The 19,655-nt window shown below is 33.8% G+C and overlaps 1 protein-coding gene across 5 annotated transcripts in view; it reads right to left on the bottom strand.

The window, feature by feature from the left end:
- The window catches only part of PALS1 (protein associated with LIN7 1, MAGUK p55 family member), a 77,581-nt gene that overhangs the window by 22,801 nt on the left and 35,125 nt on the right, over positions 1-19,655 (bottom strand). For all 5 annotated transcript variants that reach the window (XM_036071151.2, XM_078053823.1, XM_078053821.1 and 2 more), the window contains exons 4-8: positions 14,409-14,617; positions 5,380-5,457; positions 4,644-4,790; positions 3,229-3,390; positions 1,435-1,512 (exon numbers count right to left, since the gene is read on the bottom strand). In XM_036071151.2, the coding sequence (XP_035927044.2) occupies positions 1,435-1,512; positions 3,229-3,390; positions 4,644-4,790; positions 5,380-5,457; positions 14,409-14,617 (674 nt within the window). The remainder of the gene's footprint in view (positions 1-1,434; positions 1,513-3,228; positions 3,391-4,643; positions 4,791-5,379; positions 5,458-14,408; positions 14,618-19,655) is intronic.

Below are 19,655 nucleotides of genomic sequence, written 5' to 3'. Positions count from 1 at the left end.
TTATTCCTTTTGATTGCCAAATAATATTCCTTTCTATGGATATACCACATTTCACTTTCCATTCATCATCTAGCAGACATTTGGGCTGTTTCTACTTTCTGGTTAATAAAATAATGCTACTATGCACATTCATGTATGATTTTTTGTGAGGATGTATGTTTTCAATTCTCTCGGATATATACCTAGGAGTGGAACTGTTAGGTCGTATAATAATTAAGTCTGTCTGTTACTACAGCTAGTTGAAAAAATGTTTAACATAAAGAACAATATATATTCTAAAATTAAAGTTGTGCATACTTTGTAAAAGCACTTTTTCACCCTACTCTAAGTATGTTTAAGTTAAATAAACGACCTATAATGACAGAAAAATTCTGACAAAAGTTAGAATTCATAAAAATTCTGGAAGTATGTTCTACTTTTTACTTTTCAGAGTTTAATAAATTTGAAATATTAATATTTCTTTAAATAAAAACTGCTGAATTTACCTTTTACTTGAATGTAAGAAATAATTACAGTGACATTTCTAGGGGCGCCTGGGTGGCTCAGTAAGTTAAGTGTCTGCCTGCAGCTCAGGTCATGATGCCAGGGTCCTGGGATCGAGTTGGGCTCCCTGCTCAGTGGGGCATCTGCTTCCTCCACTCCCCCTCCCCCCAGCTTGTGCTAATATATAAAAAAAATCTAATAAATAAATAGATAAAGTGACATTTCTAATACTCAAAAGTAAACATTCATGTGTAAGTTTTGTGTGGATGTTAAGTTTTTGATTCCTTGGTATTTACCCAAATGAGATGAAAACATGTCCACACAAAAAAACCTGCACAGGGATGTTTATAGTAGCTTTATTGGTAACTACCAGAACTTGGAAGCAACTAAGATATTCTTCGGTAGGTAAGTGGATAAACTATTATATTACCAGATAATGGAATATTATTTGGGGCTAAAAAAAATGAGCTACCAAAAGCTAAGAAAAGACATGGAGGAAACTTAAATGCTTATCATTCATGTAAAAAGCCAATCTGAAAAGGCTACATACTGTATGATTCCAACTATATGACATTATGGAAAAGGCAAAATTATGGGGATCAGTGGTTGCCATGGGTTGGGGAGGGGAGGAAGTGATGAATAGGCAGAGCACAGAGGATTTTTAGGGCAGTCAAACTATTCTGTATGATACAATGGTGGATACATATAAATTATACATTTGTCAAAACCCAAAGGATGTACAACAAAAGTGAATCCTAATGAGAAATAATGAAAGCACTGATTCATCAGTGTAACAAATGATACAAGATGCTGATAGTGGAGGTATGCATATGTGGTAACTTTGTTCAATTTTGCTGTGAACCTAAAACTACTCTAAAAAAATAAAGTTTATTAATTAAATAAAATAAACAGTAGACATCAGACAATAAATAACATAAAAAAATCACTTACTACTGTTTCCTTGGCAGGAGGAGGCTTGATCTGTTGACTAGGAATCAGAACAAATGTCAGAGTACCATGCATATCAGACTGCAATAGAAAGATCAGGTTATTTTAAAAATCTATCTTTATGAAAATTGTTCTATGATGTTATGATGTTATGATCAATATTCCCTAAACTGGACTATTCTGGATCCCCTAGAAGACCTTTTAAATAGTTGGTAAAGATGAATGCCATTTCATCAGGAAGCATAAATTAGACCTTTAATGGACTCCATTATAGTAGAGCTACCCAGGAATGTGGCATTCTGTATTCTGGTCCACTGGAGAAAGCCACTTATCCCAGAAGTCTTTGGTTTTTGTCTTCCATTTTGTGTAAGCTTAGGAAGATCCCACAGTGGGGGTGCCTGGGTGGCTCAGTCATTAAGCGTCTGCCTTCTGCTCAGGTCATGATCCAGGGTCCTGGGATTGAGCCGCGCACTGGGCTCCCTACTCCGCAGGAAGCCTGCTTCTCCCTCTCCCACTCCCCCTTGCTTGTGTTCCCTCTCTCACTGTGTCTCTCTCTGTCAAATAAATAAATAAATAAAATATTTTTTTTTTTTTTTAAAAAAAGGAAGATCCCACAGCAAAGGTTTGGAAAATACCACAGTGCTATAACAGTTCTGGGTTATCTACTCTGGCAAACATCAATTTTAACACAGTAGAATTTGAAATAGTAATTGTGACCAGGATTAGAAAAGTGATGCAAATATACAAATATATTCCCACTTCCCAGATACCCAGTCTCTGTCACCCATTCTGTTTTTTAACTGTATAGTGTTACTGTTAGCTATTATTTCCCAGTACACCACTGACTACCTTGTTCAGATACCTCCAGCCTAAACAGTAATCACAACTTCTGGTCCTGACATAGCAGGGAGCAGTGCTCAACAGAGACAACAGCCAATAAAACAAGGCCTAAAAATGATGACTACTAACACTGCTTTACCAAAGCAATGAATGAGGGCAGGTGAAAATAAGGATGTTTTCCAGATTCTTCAACAAATGTCAGAAGATAGGAGAGATTCTACTGTAACTACTGATGCCGTAAATAAGAATATGAATCTGGTTTGTGGATATATACAAAGTGATAATAAACTGCCCTCAAAGACTAACTATAAAATGGCTTCCTGATTATACTGGCACTGTCCAATAGAACGTTCTACAATGATGGAAATGTTCTATATCTACATCTTAATATGGAAGCCATTTGCTATATACTGCTCTTGAACACCTGAAATGCAGCCAGTATGAATGGGGAACGGAATTTTAAATCTAAATAACTAGCACATGTAGCTATTGGCTATTATGTTGGACAGTGTACATTAATACCATGCTATTACCTAATATTGTTAAGGAAACAGCAATCAGTTGAAGAAAATTAAAAAAAAAAAGAACTTAAAAAATGATTACAGCATGGACTTTGTTTTGTCACTATTTTCCTAGTGGCTAGCACATAATAGGCACTCAATATATATATATCGAAGAATTAATTAGTTATATTAGTGATTTCAGAGGCAAATAAAATATACCTAGTAGTAATAAAGCTCAAAATAAAAAAAATAACAGTGGTAAGCATAGCAAAATAAAACTCTACTAAAAAATACTGTGGAAATAATTACATTATGTGAAATTTAGGCTAGAAATTGCCTAGTGTTCTTAATAATTATTTTTAAAATACTGCATTTTTAAGTCTTTTAAAGTCTTTCTTTTAACAAAGAAAACAGCTTTTAAGAACCTATCAGTTACTCTTCTGTATCAACTTACCAACAAGTCAAAAACCTCATTGACATCTTTCCCTCGAATTTCAATGCCATTAATTTCCAGAACCTCATCTCCTTCATGTAATAGACCACTTTTCTCTGCAGCACCTCCTTTTACTATCCGACTAATGATGACAGAATCCATTTCATTACGAACTGTAGCACCCTAAAAAAAGGCAGTATCTAATTTAAAATAAAAATGTACTTTTTTATTAAACATTTCTTCATTTAAAACTTTTCTATTCAACAATATTAGCCTTCAGTTATCTTGAGAAAAAAACTAACTTACACAACTAGAGTAAGCATGGTAATTAGCTTTGAAAGTTGACCATTTTCCTTACAACATTTTCTGCTTCCGACATGCTGTATGCATCTGAATTCTAAAATCAAGCAGACTTTTGAAGTCTGCAACAACAGAAAAATGCACTTACTTTTAAAAACAATGTGAAGACCTAAAATCAAATTTGTCCTCTATATGCTGGGTGCTATTCAAATGGTTATACTATATTTAGATTTGTAATTAGTGTATACAACTTATAACTATAAAAGTCCTTTTTAAAATTCAAAATATGATTAAGGACTGAATAATCTGGTTTATTATTCAAATATGAAATATAGCTGCACCAATTCAAATTAAAGTGTATTTAAACATTAGTATTTATTACATAAATTGGAAGCACAACTGAAATATATGCCTTCAAAAAATGGAAATATGTAGTACAGAATAAAGCTTAAAAGTAGACAGAGTATGTAACATTTTTCTCCTAAACTTTTATTTTAAAATTTGTTTTTTCTGGTGGGGAAAAAACCTAGTTACATTAACTGCCCATAAAATACAGTCCTTATTTATGTACCACACTATTCAAGACATAATTTGAGACATGAAGATTCGAGACTATTTCTCTGAAAATAAAGAAAATTAAGGCAACTACAGCAGACTTAGAAAAGAGATTGAAAAAAGTTTTACATACAAAACATTAAAAATGCTGGCTAACTGAACATAATAAAAAAATAAAAACATTAAACAAAAACAAAAAATTTAAAAAATATTAACATTAAGGAATACATACTTCTAAGTATATGTGAACCATATAAGTAATTATATTTCAACAGAATTAATGGAAGGCAAAGATCAGAATTTCTAATTACTGTTTTTTAAAAAGCTGGGAGAATAATGAAGCAGATAACTTGTCCCTTCTTTGTTACTCAATAATTATTTTACAAGCTATTATTTTCATCAAATTATAGGTAAGAAAAGATGAACAAATTTTTCTCAACTGAATAAGAACATAAAAGAACTCCAGCAAATGAACCTCAACAAAGAAAAACTACTAGAAACTCAAAGGGGTCTTCAACTACCTGCCAAACATAAGATCCCTGTGTAGAAAGGATCTCAGATCAGAGATGTGGAACACTTACCAGTGGAATATCTCGAGCCTTTTCTATACGAACTATTTTTACAGTTTCTCCTCCATACTGGCCAACGCTTTCATAAACTCTCTCATCTGTAAAGGGTTCTAGCTGCATTTCCTGCTCAGCAACCTTATCGTGGGCCAGTAAAAGTGCCTGTTTCAAAGAAATCCACAGCATTTAAAGTAGCAGCATATTTCTGTAGAGAGATTTTAATCTAATCATGTTGACTAATATTCTAATCATTAAACCTTTAGAAGAAGTGCTATAATTATTTATATATTCAGATCTGTTTCCAAATTTTCTAATGAAGTACAGATGCAACCCTGTATCTTTTATAGCTAATAAAAAAGATGTGTTACATATAACAGGGTAACTCTGGGATGGGTTATGAAAGTCTAAAATGCTTATTAAACTTCATAATAACAAAATCAATTTAAAGGCCCAACACCATAGATAATTAAAATTTATGGAAAATATAACCAAAAAAGGGAAGAATTTTTGTGTAGAATACAAAGTTGTTTCAAAACTAATGTGGTTAATTTTAAATATAAAAATATATAATCAAAAATAAAGTAACGTGTGTGTGTGTGTGTATTCCAACATAGTAATTATTTTGCACTGTGAGTTATAAACCAAACAGGCTACACAGATAATGTCTGAGGTCTCTTCTAGCCCTAAGAGACTTATCAGAGACTTTGAATGCTGGAAAAATCACTTATATATCATTTTGTTCATTTTCTACCTGAAAATGTGGAGCACTCAGCAAAGCAGTTAATTCTTGTCCTTCCTTCTGGTGGACTGGCTTCAAAACAGTTTGCACCTAAGAAACATAAGATTATTTTTCCTAGGTTATAGGAAGTATCACCAACATCTATACAGGTATATAAAAAAAAGATACAATTTAAACTTGTAAGAAACTACCTGTAAGAAAGAAAAGCACTACAAAGTAGAATTATAAGAGAAAAAAGGAATATGTTTCTTCTCACACAGTTTTCAACCTTGTTATCATTGTTAAGAGCATTCTTTAAAAAAATACACTAGGTAAGATTTTGGTATTTACAACTATGAATGACCTATTTGCTTCTTGAAAGTTTCTCCCAACATACCATAAAATAGACTAATAATGATTACATAAGGGAAGAAAAACTATTCTAACCGTTACTAGTTTTTTTTTTTCCCTTTGTACTGATTTTTTATGTTATGTTATAATCCCATACATTACATCATTAGTTTTTAATGTAGTGTTCCATGATTCATTGTTTGCGTATAACACCCAGTGCTCCATGCAGTACGTGCCCTCCTTAATACCCATCACCAGGCTAACACATCCCCCCATCCCTCTCCCCTCTAGGACCCTCAGTTTGACTAGTTATAGTTTTAAAATGTTTATATAACTACATTTTAAATCAGAGATGACACTTTAAAGAGTCACAGACTAACAAGATACACTTACGTGAGAGTAATGGAACAACTACCAGGCCACAGGCACAGGTAATTACATTAAAAAATCTCCTGAGGTTGAGCAATTCTTGTATTCCTAGGATAAACTCCACTTGATAATGATGAATTTCTTTTAGCCTTTATTTCCTTATCTGTAGAATGGCACCTACCATTCAAGGTTCTTAAAAGATTGAGATAATCCATATAAACTGCTTAGCACAATACCTAGGCACATAATAAATTACTACTTTAATATATTTCTAGATGTGAGTTATTCATATTTTAAGATTTCTACATTAATGTTCCTAAATTGGATTGGCCTCTACTCGTTGAGTGCAAGTCATGTACACTGGTTTGCAAAACTACTGTCTGGTTTTAGTATCTAGGTTATACTATTCTAGTACACTGAGGTGGGAAATAGTCTATATTTATGTATTAAAACAGCTTATTTAACACCAGAATTGTATGTTCTCTAATGTTTTAACAGAGCTTGTACATAAATTCATCTGGGCATGGTAGAGTTTTTAAGGGTAGATTTCCTAATGTTACTGGAATTTTTTTCCTTTATGTAACTTGTCAAAGGTTTCTCTATTTTCTTGTACTTTTCAAAAACCCAGCTTCTAAGTTTAAATCTGTCGTTCTTTCCATTTAAATAATCCCAATTCCTTTCCTCTGCTTTAGTTTATTCCCCTTTTCAATTTCTAATCATTTAGGCTGTATGCTCTGTTCATTTTTTTTTTTTTAAGAGTTTATTTACTTAGTAATTTAGAAAGAGTGCTAGTGAGGGGAGGGGCAGAGGGAGAGAGAAAATCTCAAGCAGATGCCCCACTGAGCTTGGAGCCCAACGTAAGGTCAGATCCAGGTCAGATCATGACCTGAGCCGAAATCAAGAGGTGGATGCTTAACCGACTGAGCCACCCAGATGCCCCCAGTTCATTTATTTTCAATCTTCTTTCTTCTACCACAAGTATTTAAAGGTATAAATTTTGCTTTGTGGACTATTTTTCCCCAAAGATGATTCTATATATGTTCTCAGTGTCAATACCTCTGATTTTCTTCCCTTTTCTATTTCCAAACTCAATTACCCACCAAAAAGAGTGCTTTGCAATAATTCAGATAACAAAACCAAAATTATCACCATTTATGAAAACATATAAATTCTTATATAGAATTTTTTATAAAAGTAACTCATGATTAAAACAGTAATTCTCTAATACTTCTGGCTATTTTAAATCATTTTATTTATTTATTTTAAAGATTTTCTTTATTGACAGAGAGAGAGAGACAGCGAGAGCAGGAACTTATTCCAGGGGGAGCAGGAGAAGCAGGCTCAGGGGGCCCGATGCGGGGCTTGATCCCAGGACCCTGGGATCATGACCTGAGCCGAAGGCAGACGCTTAACGACTGAGCCACCCAGGCGCCCCGATTTTAAATCATTTTATTAGTAATTCCCCCATCAAACCTAAGAGATGATTATTTGGGGATTAACTAATTTAATTTGACCACAAGTGGATCAAAGCAACGACAGTTCCCAAACCAGCCTGTTCTCTTGTTTTGGTTCCCAGACAAACATGTTTCTAATTGTAGAGTTCTGTATGTATAAACAGGATAGCTAACATAGCAATTATTATCTTCTTCAAGAATTCTATTAAAGCCTTACTAATGGACAAGTGCAGTAACTCAAAGCTGGAGGCAATTAAATGTTGATTTTTTAAAATAAGGTGCCTTTCTTTTTAAAATACATCAAATCTAGGCTAATTTAACATGAAATTTATGGCCCTGATCCTGACCTTTTGATAGCTGGAAAAAGTAATTCTGAGGGGAAAAGAAACATCTGGATTACAAATGCTAAGGGTATACAGTGTGTACCAAATCAACTCAATAATAATTTTATATACATACATTTTTTTCCTTTTCCTTTTAAATCCTTTCCTAAACATCTCTGAGATCTTCCCTTCTATAGAAATGTAGAGCTCCTCTTAAGTGTTTATTTCCTTTCCCTATTAGTCCATATGTTACCTATTTTAGTGTCCTCACACATCATCAACTATTTCTACAAAGGACTAAGGAATTAAAAGGCTATTCTTAGGGGCGCCTGGGTGGCTCAGTCGTTAAGCGTCTGCCTTCAGCTCAGGTCAGGGTCCCAGGGTCCTGGGATCGAGCCCCGCATCGGGCTCCCTGCTCAGCGGGAAGCCTGCTTCTCCCTCTCCCACTCCCCCTGCTTGTGTTCCCTCTCTCGCTGTGTCTCTCTCTGTCAAATAAATAAATAAAATCTAAAAAAAAAAAAAAAAAAAAGGCTATTCTTACATTGTACTGCTTCCTTTCCAATGGCCTATAAAAATGCTCTAATCTCTTATCTTTAAAAAGAAAATACTCTCTCCTGATCTAATACTCTTTTCTAGCTACACTATTTTTCTCTATTTTCTTTCAGAGCCAAAATCCTTTTTCTTTTTTTAAATTTAATTTTATTTAAATTCAATTAATTAAAATATAGTATATTATTAGTTTCAGGGGTAGAATTCAGTGATTCATCAGTTGTATATAACACCAGTGCTCATTACATCACGTGCCCTCCTTAATGCCCATCACCCAGTTACCCCATCCCCCACCCTCCTTTTCATTTTTAAACTTTTTAAATTATAGAAATGGTATATGTTAGGGGCGCCTGGGTGGCTCAGTCGTTAAGCGTCTGCCTTCAGCTCAGGTCATGGTTCCAGGGTCCCAGGATCGAGCCCCGCATCGGGCTCCCTGCTCGGCGGGAAGCCTGCTTCTCCCTCTCCCACTCCCCCTGCTTGTGATCCCTCTCTCGCTGTGTCTCTGTCAAATAAATACATAAAATCTTTAAAAAAAAAAAAAAAAAGAAATGGTATATGTTAAATGTAAAAAATTGGAAAATAGTTAAACAAAAAGAAGGAAATAAAAGTCATAACCTTCAAACCCAGAGATATTAATCTGGTATATATCCTCCTGTATTATCCTTATCCTTGTTTTTACCAAAATTCACCATGAGATAGATATATGACAAAAGAACCTGTAACTAGAATATATTAAGAACTCTTAGAACTCATTAAGACCAACAATATGACCTTTTAAATGGGAAAAAAATCTGACAAAAGAAGACAGGGAAACAGCCTATGAAAAATGCTCAATATATGTAAATACAAACCAAAATGATATACCATTACACACTGCTAGAATAATAAATAGGAAACAACTCAAATATCCATCAATAGGTGAGTGGTTAAACAAATTATGGGATACTTATACAATGGAATACTACTTACTCAGCAAGAAGTTACAAAATCTGATACATGCAACACATGGATGAATTTGAAAAATAAGTCAGACACACAAGACTACATATTATCTTATTCCATTTATATGAAATGCCCAGAAAAGGCAAATTTGTAAAAACAGAAAACATATCAGTGAAGGCCTAGGGCCTGGGGAGTGGGAGGGAGGTGGTTATTGTTTGTAAAGGGCCAGGAGGATGCTTAGTGGAATCATGAATGCTTCCATAACCTGACTGTGGTGGTAGATTACACAAGTATATAATATGTCAAAACATACTGAACTATACAATAACTGTACCCATTTTAAGCATATGTAAATTATATCAATAAAGTTGGTTACCAAAAAAAATATGCCCATAACCCCAAAACTATGGGAAAATCTGTGTTTATCCATTATACTTACTTTTATTGAAATGAGATCATGCTATTTATACAATTCTATAACTGCTTTGATTTGATATTGATTTTTAAAATATTTTATTTTTCAAAGTCATTAAATATCCTTTTCAATTCTAGAACAGAAATATAAACATTTTAGTTCTGGTTGGCTGTCATTTACAGGATCAAGTCCAAGTTCCTTAGCATCATCAGTGACTTCTGCTTCTTTTCCAGCCCTATCACCTGGCATTCCTCATGCCTTAACCTTTTTGGTCCAGCCCTAAACTGCTTGTTGTTCTCTGCATGCATCATGATGATTATGAATGCTCCCTATGATGACTATGATGATTATGAATGTTCCCTATGATGCTAGCTCTCCCAGCTACCTGAATTGTCAAAGTAATTCAGCCTATTCAAATTAGAAACAATTTCACAGTTTTGCTGTTCTCCCACAACTTTCTATTCATTACTTCTTTCTGTTTCATTGCACTAGCTAATACCTCCAGAAAAGTGTTGAATATTAGAGGTGAGAGTCTGTAGATTGTCTTATTCCAGGCTTAAAAAGCAATGTGTTGGGTATTTCAGCATTACACAGGATGCTCCCTATTGATACCTGATATTATTTTTTTTATTAAGTTAACAAAATGTGCGTGGCTTTCTAAGAATTTTCATCATCAAGGGTAGGAACTAAATATTTTTCAGGTATCTTTTCCGCATCATCAAGTTGATCATATGGTTTCCTCCTTTTATCTATTCATGTAAGTTAATTATTTTAAAATATTTACCACACAGATCCATCATAAGTTAAATTTAAACTTATTAATATGGCTTATCTGGCTTTCGGGATCTGGACTCTTTTAACTTTTAAGATTGTATCCTACCCTTTACTCATTGTTGAAGAAATAAGCCAGACTTCCTCAGTCACTACAGTCTTTGTACCCTTTGCCAATGGAATGGCTTTTCCTCTTTCCTGGATTTCCTGGCAAATTCCCAATCATTCTTCAAGACTCAGCAAATTAAATTTTAATCTATATTTCTTCCTTTCTCCTGTCCTCTCCCCTTGAATCGGACACATCTATCTCATGCTCTTGGTACCTTACAAATACTGCCATCACAGTACTTTTCATTAGACTGTAATTGTTTATTCATTGTTCTTCCTCAGTGATAGCCTAACAACTTTCACTGATCAATGGACACCTGGGTTAATCCCAGTTATTATCTGAATGCTATAAAGAGTATTTGTACTTAAGTCTTTGTGCGGATATGTTTTCATTTCTCTCAGGTACATACCCAGAAATGGAACTGTTGGGTCATAACATATAGGTACGTTAAGCTTTAGCTTGCCAAACACTTTCCAAAGTGGTAGTACCAATTTATACTCCACCAGTAATGTGTGAGAGTTTCTTTTCTTTTCTTTTTTTTTTTTAAAGATTATTTATTTGACAGAGAGACAGACAGCAAGAGAGAGAACACAAGCAGGGGGAATGGTAGAGGGAGAAGCAGACTCCCCGCTGAGCAGGGAGCCCCACATGGGGCTGGAGCCCAGGACCTTGGGATCATGACCTGAGCCGAAGGCAGACACTTAACTACTGAGCCACCCAGGCGCCCCTAATGTGTGAGAGTTTCAATCGCTTCATAAGTTCACTAACATTTGATACTGCCAGTCTTTTTTTTTTTTTTAATTTTAGTCATTTTGGTGTCTATGTAGTGGTATCTCATTTTGTTTTAATTTGCATTTCTGTTAGCTAATGATCTGAACCCCTTTTCATACTTATTGGCCATTTGGATTTTGTCTTCTTGTGAGTGTCTCCTCAAGTCCTTTGCCTATTAAAAAAAAAAAAACTGAATAGTCTTTTTCTATTAATTTGTGAGAGTTCTTTTGGATTCAAGTTTTTGTTATATATATTTATGCACATGTATATATATATCTCAATATCTCAAAAATCAAATAATAAAATAAAATACTATTTCCTAGTCTGCTGGCTCACATTTTTACTGGATAAGCAGAAGTTCATTAAATGAAACCCAAGTTTTCAACCTTTTCTTGATAAAAGCACTTTAGTGACGAAAAAAACCTTGATTTGTGGTTATTAATAAATACTCTAGATTGTCAAAGATTTAATCTGGATCTCAATATATGAAGTTTTCATAGCCTTTATTATCTATTATATAATATCTAATGTTTAACTAACATAAAAAACTATAAAAATACTATTTAAAAAAGCTATAAAAACAAAGCACACTTCCTAATGTTTTAAGACATTCTTTTGCTAAATTTCTTGTATTTTTTTAATTTTCGTGTAAAAATGATACAACTGAAGCATGAGGTACTTTCTTCACTGCATATTAAAATGACTGGAATTAGGAATGCTATAAAAGCAAAACAGTAGGCACTGAGCAGATGAGCAGCCTAGTTAGTCTTAAGCTAGTCACAAAATATCACCTGACCTCACTATCAATATTCAGAAGAATTGAATTAGGTGATTGGTAGCATTTTTCCAGCTGTAAAATAAAGGCAACGTGTCCATTTAAACTTTTAGCATTTTGTCATCAGATTTAACACTTTGCTATGATGAGCTAAGTATATACTTTTCTTAAGTGTTATGCACTGTAAGTTAGGGCTGCCGCAGAGTTGTGCAGACACAGCTCTGGGGGAAGTTATTCACACAGCAGCACAACCACTTAACACTGTGGCCCTGACTAGGTCCCTCAGTTTGTACTCATTTAAGACTAGTCTCAGCCCAAGGTGACTATCAGCCACATATCCTACCATCATCAAAGCAACACAATTCTTGAGTATTACTGAAGATATTTTAAGGATGTGATAGCAAATATTCAGAAAGTCTCCTTGCTATGGTACTTTTAAAATTGTGAACCATGTAAATATGTTCACTATCCTAAAATTAATTTTCAAATTAATTTTTTAAAGTTCTTTTCAACACTTTCCTTCTCTCCCAAAGCATTTACTCTTTAAGCCATCTGCAGGTTCTTTGCCTCACTCAATCCGGGTGCCTCTTGATACGCAGTCAACTCCTAAAACTTTTTAAGCTATGTTGCCTCTTTTATCCTTTTTCTTTTCACCCTTTCTGTTGTCTGTGCCACTTTCTTTAACTGGAGCAATTTTGGTCTCTCTTGCTTATCTCATTCTCTTTCCCACCCATTGTTCTATTCAACAAAACAAAGGCCCAGGAGGTAGTTAGACAAAGACAGGGAAGAGAATGATTATTATTATGCATTCCTCCCAACCCTACACAATAAAAGTTACCTGTATTTGTGAGTAAATAAAATCAAAGTATGTCGATTATTTTGATCTCTGTAAGGAAAGCAATTTTCAGAAAAATCATTTGGGGGTGCCTGGGTGGCTCAGTCGTTAAGCGTCTGCCTTCAGCTCAGGTCATGATCCCAGAGTCCTGAGATCAAGCCCTGCATCGGGCTCCCTGCTCAGCAGGAAGCCTGCTTCTCCCTCTCCCGCTCCCCCTGCTTGTGTTCCTGCTCTCACTCTCTCTCTCTCTCTGTGAAATAAATAAATAAAATCTTTAAAAAAAAAAAAGAAAAGAAAAATCATTTAAGCTATGATAAGTAAAACTGCAGGAATAATTTTTTAATTAAAATTTTTGCGTATTTAATTTCAATAATGAAAGATGAGCACAACGAATGGGTTTCAACTAGCTCTTTTAAATTCTAGTGGACAGAAAATTTCCTCTCTAGAATATGTCCTTAGGTCACACTCTCCTATTCTGGGTGATACAAGACTTCTCTCAGTCACTCTTGCACATAGGATTTTTATCCATTGTATGCACCTAAATAAAGAAAATATATTCTGTGCTCATCTGAAAAAATGCCTCCTAAGATATTTTAAAGGCCTGTAGATCTCAAAGTCCTACCCTTCCTCAGAGGCCATTTACTGTCTTGTGTCTGGGTTCAATGAAATAGATTTACTTAATGGGCTTCCAGAATTTTTAGTTTTTATAATATCAAAGTAACTTAAAATCCTATAATAATGACAGAATTCCATCCCAAAAAACAGGAGATGGCTTATTTATAACTTTTTAAAACCTTCAATTTAAAAAACGTTTGCAGAATACATTAGACACCGAATATCAACATCCACAAGCAGCAGAAACTAGAACTTCAAAGTCAGCATGTTAACGAGAGAAACTCTCACCATACATTAAAATTTAATTTTTTTGGACCTTCTATAGAGTTTTCATACAGGAAAAACTTCAAAATATCTACAAACAACACATTTTAGAAGTTGTATATTTACGACACCTGGTTATCAGATATGACTTTATCTCATCAGTACTCATCTCAGTTTATAATGTATAATGCTTAAAATAAAACTATACACTTAAAAAAGCACTAAAAAAACTTCCCTTTAGTAAGTTAGACAAATATTTATCTCACTATGCAAATATATAATTTTATATATAAAACTAACACTTCTTTTCATGAAACAGAGCTCTGATTTTGAAGTATATATTTTTTCAGGATAAAATGCATGTAGCAAATTTTTCCTAACACAATAAATTATTAACATGTGATCAACAGTAATTAATTCAAACAAGGCTTATAGTCACATCAGTATTTTCCAATAATACTGCCTTACTAACACTAACAATTAGCCTGTCTATTTCAAGCAGATGTTCAGAATACATACCTCTTGGGCAAGATCTTGTGCACTGGAGATAAGAGGAAAAGGAGGACTGGCCTTGTTCATGTGTACTGTGACAGCGTTGTGTATCTTAAATGCATTCTGGAAATCTTTATTTTGTACAAGTTGTAAAAGCAGTGAGATATCCTCCTGGCTCTGAGAATCTACCAAAGTATGTTGGATATGTTTAAGTGAAGAAAACAAGTCTTCCACTTCTAGTAGGAGAAGGAAAAGGTATCCAAAAATTAATTGTTTGTCTTAATTCAACATGTGTTTTAAGATAAACTTTCTTGAACCAGTAACGATTTAAGTTTTCCCAAAAAAAACCTTGCATATATTTTTGAGAGTTAAATCACTATAATTTTACCTATTTTTAAGTAAAACTCTAAAAATTATACAAAATAGAATAACATTTTTTCCAAGCATTTGAAATATAAAATACATACTCACTATAAAAATAAATGAGGAGGAATACAGAAATAAATTTAAAATCACCAATAGTCCCATCACCTAGAAACTTTTTTTAAAATATCTCTGAGTATTTGCTTTTTTCATTTAACAGTACATTTTAATTATTTTCCCACATCGCCAAGTACTCTTTTAAAAACATTATATATAATGGCTCCATGATACTCGGTTGCATGGCTAAACCATAATTTAAATTACCATTACATTAAAATTGAGCATTCAGGTTACTTCCCTCCCAATTTTCTGCTACTATAAATAATAAGCATTTCAATACATAATGATCATAGCTGAATAAAATTTGTCTGAGAGTCTGATGTTTTCTTAAAATAACTCCTAGAAATAGAATTTTTAAATAAGATTCTGACATTTTAAAAACCAAAAAGCTTTCCAGAGAAGTTTTACTAATTTAATTTACATCCCATTAGCAGTATTTTCACTAATATTCAACTTTACAGTTCTATAAAACCAATTTATTTAATGGGGAAGGTGAGATTTAGTCATATTTACCAGGCACTTCTTTGTGGTCCATAAAACTCTTGTGAACATGTTAGTTTCCTAAAATCATACTGAAAATTGTGGGCATGTGTATGTGTGTACATGCCTGTTAGTGTGCATATGCAGCGCACGCATTTTTCTGGGAGAGTGTTATCCCAAAATGGTTAAGAGCCACCAGTTGTTTCTTCCCTGCCCTGCGACAGGTAGATGTGTGCATGTGTGTGTTTTTGTTACATTTGTCAGAAACAGTTTTTTCATTCATCTGTTAACTGTGTCTATGGTAGCTTTTATTATAGAAGTTTTCAACTCTTATATGTTAAGAATGATCCACCTTTTCCTGTGTGATTTCTTTCACTGTTTCTGTGCTTATAAACTCCTTCTGCTAGGTCATTAAATATTTGCCTACATTTCTTTTGGCTTCTTATGGCTTCTACTTCATAATTAACTTTAATCCATCTAGAATTTACTTTGGTATAGATTTGAGGGGAAATTTTAACTTCATTTCTTTTCTTCCAAGTGGTTAACAATTATTCTAACACCACTTATTGAATAATCTTTACTGTTCCACTGATTCATGATACCACCAAAATCTTACATATAATAGGGTCTGTTTCTAGTCCATTGGTCTATCAGAGCCACAATGTTTTATTATAGTAGCATTTCAGTCTTTCCTCATATTGATATGTCAAGTACTTGCTAATTACATTTTCAAAAATGTCTTGACCATTCAAAATGAGTTACAGAATAATTTTTTCAAGGTACTACCCACTCTCTCTCATTCCTCTAAAAAGAGAAGTCTATTGAGATTCTGACTGAAATTAAGCCTGTATGAGTCTGGGAAAAACTTACAGTGGACACTACTGTCTTATACACAGTCACATGGAAAAAACCCTCTCAGCTTAAGTCTTTTTATTAGTTTTCTTCATATACAGCCTGCAGAAAAGCTACTGATTCTTATACATGTATCTTATAATTACTACTATACAGCAGTTAAATTCTTTCATAGATTTGAATAGTTCTTCACAGTTGATTCTTGAGGTTCCTTATCCTTTCCCCCCAAATCAAACCAGATTTAGTCCCTATAAAATATACAGATACACTCTTCAGTAATTTAAAATGCAGCAAATAACTAGGGGAAAAAACTGGAAAGTCAAAACTTGTCAATCGTGTGCCCCAGAGCTAAATAAAACTTGAGAAATAGCTAGAATTTAACCATAAGCTAAGCTAATATCTAGAACACTAGAAAGAGAATATAGATAGGGGAAACTGGGAGATGTTCGTCAGAGTACAAACTGTTGCTTTTAAGGTGAATAAGTTCTGAGGAGCTACATGATGACTATAGTCAAGAACTACTCTCTCATACTACACACACACAGTAAGTGAAGTTATGGATGTGTTAATTAATTGTGCTAAATATCTCACAATGTATACATCAAATCATCATATTGTACACTTTAAATACATACAATTTTACTTGTCAAATACACTTTAGTAAACCTGGGAGGAAAAAAAGAATATGGATTGTCAGATTCCATCAAATTCAAAGAGGTTACCACAGAATTACCTAAGTATATAAAGAATTCCTAAGAGTATAAAGAATTCAATAGGCTTAAAGTATCTTTAGAGCAAAACAGGAAAACATTTAAATATCTTAAAAGGAAAAAGAATTATAAAACCAACAAAGTAGTTAAAGCAGTAATTGTCTACAATCCTAGGAGGACTATCTTAGACTTCACTGGGTGGATAATGAGATTCCTATTTAAAAGTTTAGTAATTATTTAAAAGAGCTCAGACTGGTTGTCAGGGCAATGAGAAAAATCAAGGGCTTCAGATATCACCACTGACTGTAATCAATAAGCAACTTTAGTCAGCACAAAAGATAACCATCTCTCTATTTTCTGTTCAACACCAAGAATATTTAAACTTTTAAAGGCAAAGGAACTTCTGCATTAATGTCTCCTGGTACCAAAGCCACCCATAAGGACACTGCAATACTGACATTATTAAAAAAATAAAATAAAAATTGTTGTTTTATATTCCAGCTATAATTACTGGTGTTAAGTTGTTATACTATACAGCGTTTCAGACTTTTTATTTTTTTAAAGATTTTATTTATTTGACAGAGAGAGACACAGCGAGAGAGGGAACACAAGCAGGGGGAGTGGGAGAGGGAGAAGCGGGCTTCCCGCTGAGCAGCGAGCCCAATGTGGGGCTCGATCCCAGGACTCTGGGATCATGACCTGAGCTGAAGGCAGCCGCTTAACGACTGAGCCACCCAGGCGCCCCCCTTTCAGACTTAAAAAAAAAAAAAAAATGCTGATTTAACCATATAGGTCACATAGTAACTGTTTTGCAATCTGTTATTTTCCAATTTCTTTAAAATAAACACCTAAAATTACTGATCAGATAATAAAAACATTTAACTTTGATACATATTGACAAACTGCCCACCAGATAGGTACTAACTACCTTTTCTTGCTTTATCAGAACAATGATTTTTTAATCGAGGATATTTATGAGAATTACTAAGGGAACCTGCAAAGATAGGTCGTGAGAGTTCTACCTCAAACACAGAATCTCCTTGTCTTCCTGAATGTCATTAAATATAAATACATATGTACTGATTTTAAGTTTATTATAATGTACCCTTCTGGTTAAGAACCACTGACTTAAAAGCTTTATTAACATTGGTTACTATAATATTTTAAGACATGATATACTTGAGACGAAGATAACTGACTGCTATATGGAGTTTTTGTGTCTTTTTTTTATAGTTATTCTGTTTCCTCATTGGCAAATAGTTTTTGTTGCCCTTTTTCTGCTCTGTGGTAAACACAGCATATAATTCTCATATTTAGAATATTTTAAGTATAAAATGAGATAGTATAGTCATATGTCATAGAGAAAAACTAGGGAAAGTAAAGAAGAGTAACTCACACTAGGACGGCTTAATGAGAGATACAACTTGAGATCAATGACCTTATTTCAGATCAGCTCACAGTTAAGACACTGCTCAGATAGGAAATAGGAAATTTTGTTGTTAGTCCAAAATGGATAGTGTAAGGGAATGCAGGTTCCAGAGAAAGATGAAATCTGGCAATTTGTGCATACTGAGTTCTAAAGCCACAAAGACCATGGAGCAGTATAAGAAGAATCCACTTCTTCAAACTTGTAAGGCAATGCTTTTCTGCCACACCAAGGGAATAAAAAAGATACTTTTTTGTTTTTTTGCAGATTCTAGGGTGAAAAGCTGTCCTGAGATGTCTTTTTGCCCCATACAGCAGCATGTAATGTACACAGGTCAGTATTTAGAGGAGCTTATACGTTCTAGCTAAAGATAGCTAGAACCATGTATCTTTAGAAGGAATTTTCTCTAGCTGTTTGTACATCTTCATACACATAATGCATATAATGCATGCGTTTTATTCACCCTCCAAATGCTACTTTTATAATACCATGCAGGAAAGCTGCTCAAAGTACTCTTGTCCTTCAGATCCAAATGTTTTCATTAAGAATGTTTAGTGAACAAGTAGAAAAGCAGACACTCAGTGAGTTAAAACTTCATTAAATATATGTAGATTGACTAGAAGATATAGACTAAACTACATGTAGGTGAAACAAATGAATATCATTTAAGAAAAAATACAAAATACCCAGACCCTGATGAAATTAGTGTTTTTTTAAAGCTTTTTAAAAGGCTTATCAATTTAAAAGACATTAAAAATGATGCTGCCTCTGTCCAATAAGTTTTAAAATCACATAGAAAGCAACAGACACCTACAGCATTAGTCTTAAAATACTAATCACGATATGAGTTCACAATCTTTACTCAGTTCTTTATTAGAAAATTCTAAATGTAATTCTGACAAAGCATCTTTTCTTTGGTATTAAGGTTGATATCTAATGAAAAATTATTGTGGGTAACATCAACTCAGGGATTCTCACTTTGACACACATTCTCATTCACATTTTAGTTTCATATAAAAATTCTTAATTTCAACGGTCAGAATATTTAGTTGTAGGTTAAAAAACCCTTAGGTCCTATATTGTACATCTTTTTTTTTTTTTTTTTATTTGAGAGAGAGAGTCAGAGAGAACGAGCACAAGTGGGGAGAGGGGCAGAGCAAGAGGAGCAAGCAGACTCTGTAGTGAGTGGGGAGTCTGATATGGGACTCGATCCCAGGACCCTGAGATCATGACCTGAGCTGAAGTCAGATGCTTAACTGACTGAGCCACCCAGGCGCTCTTATATTGTACATCTTTAAAAGCACTTTACAAATAATTATTATT

Source organism: Halichoerus grypus, chromosome 8 (genome assembly GCF_964656455.1).
Source record: "Halichoerus grypus chromosome 8, mHalGry1.hap1.1, whole genome shotgun sequence".
Taxonomy (NCBI): Eukaryota; Metazoa; Chordata; class Mammalia; order Carnivora; family Phocidae; genus Halichoerus; species Halichoerus grypus.
Note: the sequence above shows the minus strand (reverse complement) of the source record. Positions and strands in the feature narration are given on the sequence as shown.